Raw genomic sequence first — 2500 nt, 5'->3', positions numbered from 1 at the left:
GCTGCATGGACGGGTACAGAGCCCTGAGAGACGACCAGGCCTACTGCCACGGTACACACACACACACACACACACACACACACACACACACACACACAGGGACGGGTACAGAGCCCTGAGAGACGACCAGGCCTACTGCCACGGTACACACACACACACACACACACACACACACACACACACAGGGACGGGTACAGAGCCCTGAGAGACGACCAGGCCTACTGCCACGGTACACACACACACACACACACACACACACACACACATGGACGGGTACAGAGCCCTGAGAGACGACCAGGCCTACTGCCACGGTACACACACACACACACACACACACACAGGGACGGGTACAGAGCCCTGAGAGACGACCAGGCCTACTGCCACGGTACATACACACACACACACACACACACACACAGGGACGGGTTCAGAGCCCTGCCACGGTACACTGTTTGAGGAAGCCCCGGATTGCTACAAATCTGCATTGTGGGGTCATTCATTCTGGTTTTGGCATTGAATACAGCGATGAGGGAATGAAAACAGTGAACAGAAACGCGTGTCGCAGAAATGCTTCACGCATGTCGTATAAGCGAAGCATAATTACATACAGTATTACAGTACTCAGTGGCCCCGGGCCTGAGCTAGATTACTCTTCCTGCAACGAATGGTGGACTGCTGATTCACATGCTTAGTATTCAAATGTATTGATTGTAAGTCGCTTTGGAATAAGGCGTCTGCTAAATGCCAAAAATGTAAATGTAAATGTAAATGTAAATAATCTGCGCACTATACAGCTGGTACAGCTCTCATAGCTAAAGTGCATGTTTACTTTCATTTCTATCTTTCCTCTACCAGTCGTCAAGCCTAAGAGGCACATTTGTGACATGCTCTAGTGAAATGAGCAACAAGTAGGCATTTTACATGTGCTTAAACTACAGATTGTAAGCTTTCAAATGATGCGTCATACATTGAAATCGGGAAAAAAATAAGTTGTTAACCCTGAAATCACAATCCTGAGAAAACGGCCTTCAAAGTTTTCGTACTTTTTCACACCTTCACACAGGCATGTAATGGGCGGTAACAATAGCTGGTTAACCCCACCCCCAACCACTCCCCCTCTAGATTGACAGCTGTCAATATCTGTCAGTGTTAGTCACTGGGTCAGATAGACTTTTCAAAGAGAAGTTTACAGTACATAGCTAGCTATTGCTAACATTATCACCTGGCAATGTCATTACTGTAGCTAATTAGCCAGCTTATTATTATGGAGGCATTAAGGTAGTTGTAACTGTTATTCTTTTAATGATCCAAACAAATCATCAATCAGAATCAGAATAACTAAGAGTAATTTGCAGATGTCTTGTGCTGGAAATAGTGCAGTGCTCAGTAGTCAATGTCCAGCCTTATAGTTCAGTTTCAAGTTTTATTTGCCATGCAACAAGTACAAGTATAGTTTGAACTGAGGGCAACAACTGAGAACATACATACAGACTATACACAGGTAAGCATGCAAGGTCTGTGGATTGACTATCAATAGCTAATAAATCATGACACAGTTCAAAATGCTGTATCTATGCCCAACTGTTCTTGTTATTCAACAAAATATTGCCAGAGTGTGTGGTGTACTTCAATGAGCTCTTGGCTCTGAGTTGTTGAGCTGCTGTGTCTGGTGGGGGGCATCAAAGCTGCAACAGAAGGAAGATAGTACATTAAAATATTGCCTACAGTTACTGGCACTCCATATTCATAAAATACTACCATACCATGTTCATAAAATAGCTAGCCTAATACATGACAATGATAATTACGTAAAGTGCTGGTAACTAGGCTAAGTATGTTTGTCCAACTCCATAGTTCCATAGTAACTCCAGGTAGTAGATGAGGGTCAGTGGACCTAAGGGAGAAGGTAATAATAGAAAAAAAGAGTAAGAGAAGAAAAATATTAGATGTATTGAAAATCATCAGAGTAGTGTGTTTGGCGTTAGCCAACTAGCGGCTAGCTCGTTCATAACAAAGGAAGCAACACATGTTGTTAAACGTTTAACATTTCTGTAATCTATTACACTTGACATGTTACAGTATTCCAGTATTACACACTGAACATGAGTCTTACACACAACTTTTACAACGTAGACATACTAACCGTACTTACAACGTAGACAGACTACCGAGCTACAACAATGCTAGCATGCTAACACACAAAGGTTTTGCCAGCTTACTGCAGACTGAACAATGTGGTTTCAGTTAGTTGCTAGTGGGTAATAATAAAGAAATGTCTAAATACACGAACACACTGGTTTCAACTAGTAACTAACAACTAACTTAACTAACAAAGGCACTATGTACATACATAGAAGATCTTACCTTACGAGTCTGGGGGCCGTTCCACTAAAGGTGGCTTAGTATATCGGCGATTGAAATAAATCAGGCGATCAAGCAACTCGGGATTGGAATTCAAGCCTCAGGTGATTCCTCGAACGAGGATCAGGCTTGTGTCATC

General features: G+C 42.8%; 1 protein-coding gene across 1 annotated transcript in view; it reads left to right on the top strand.

Annotated features, from left to right (window-relative positions):
• Positions 1-2500, top strand: part of LOC308163963 (protein kinase C-binding protein NELL2-like) — a gene marked incomplete at both ends in the record, with an annotated part of 49194 nt that overhangs the window by 20170 nt on the left and 26524 nt on the right. Inside the window, one exon of the mRNA XM_080538132.1 lies at positions 1-51. This exon is cut by the window's left edge and continues 84 nt beyond it. Within this exon, the coding sequence (XP_080394258.1) occupies positions 1-51 (51 nt within the window). The remainder of the gene's footprint in view (positions 52-2500) is intronic.

This window comes from Nansenia antarctica (assembly GCF_963989245.1).
Source record: "Nansenia antarctica genome assembly, chromosome: 8".
In the NCBI taxonomy this organism is placed as follows: domain Eukaryota; kingdom Metazoa; phylum Chordata; class Actinopteri; order Argentiniformes; family Microstomatidae; genus Nansenia; species Nansenia antarctica.
This window is presented reverse-complemented; position numbering and strand designations above follow the sequence as displayed.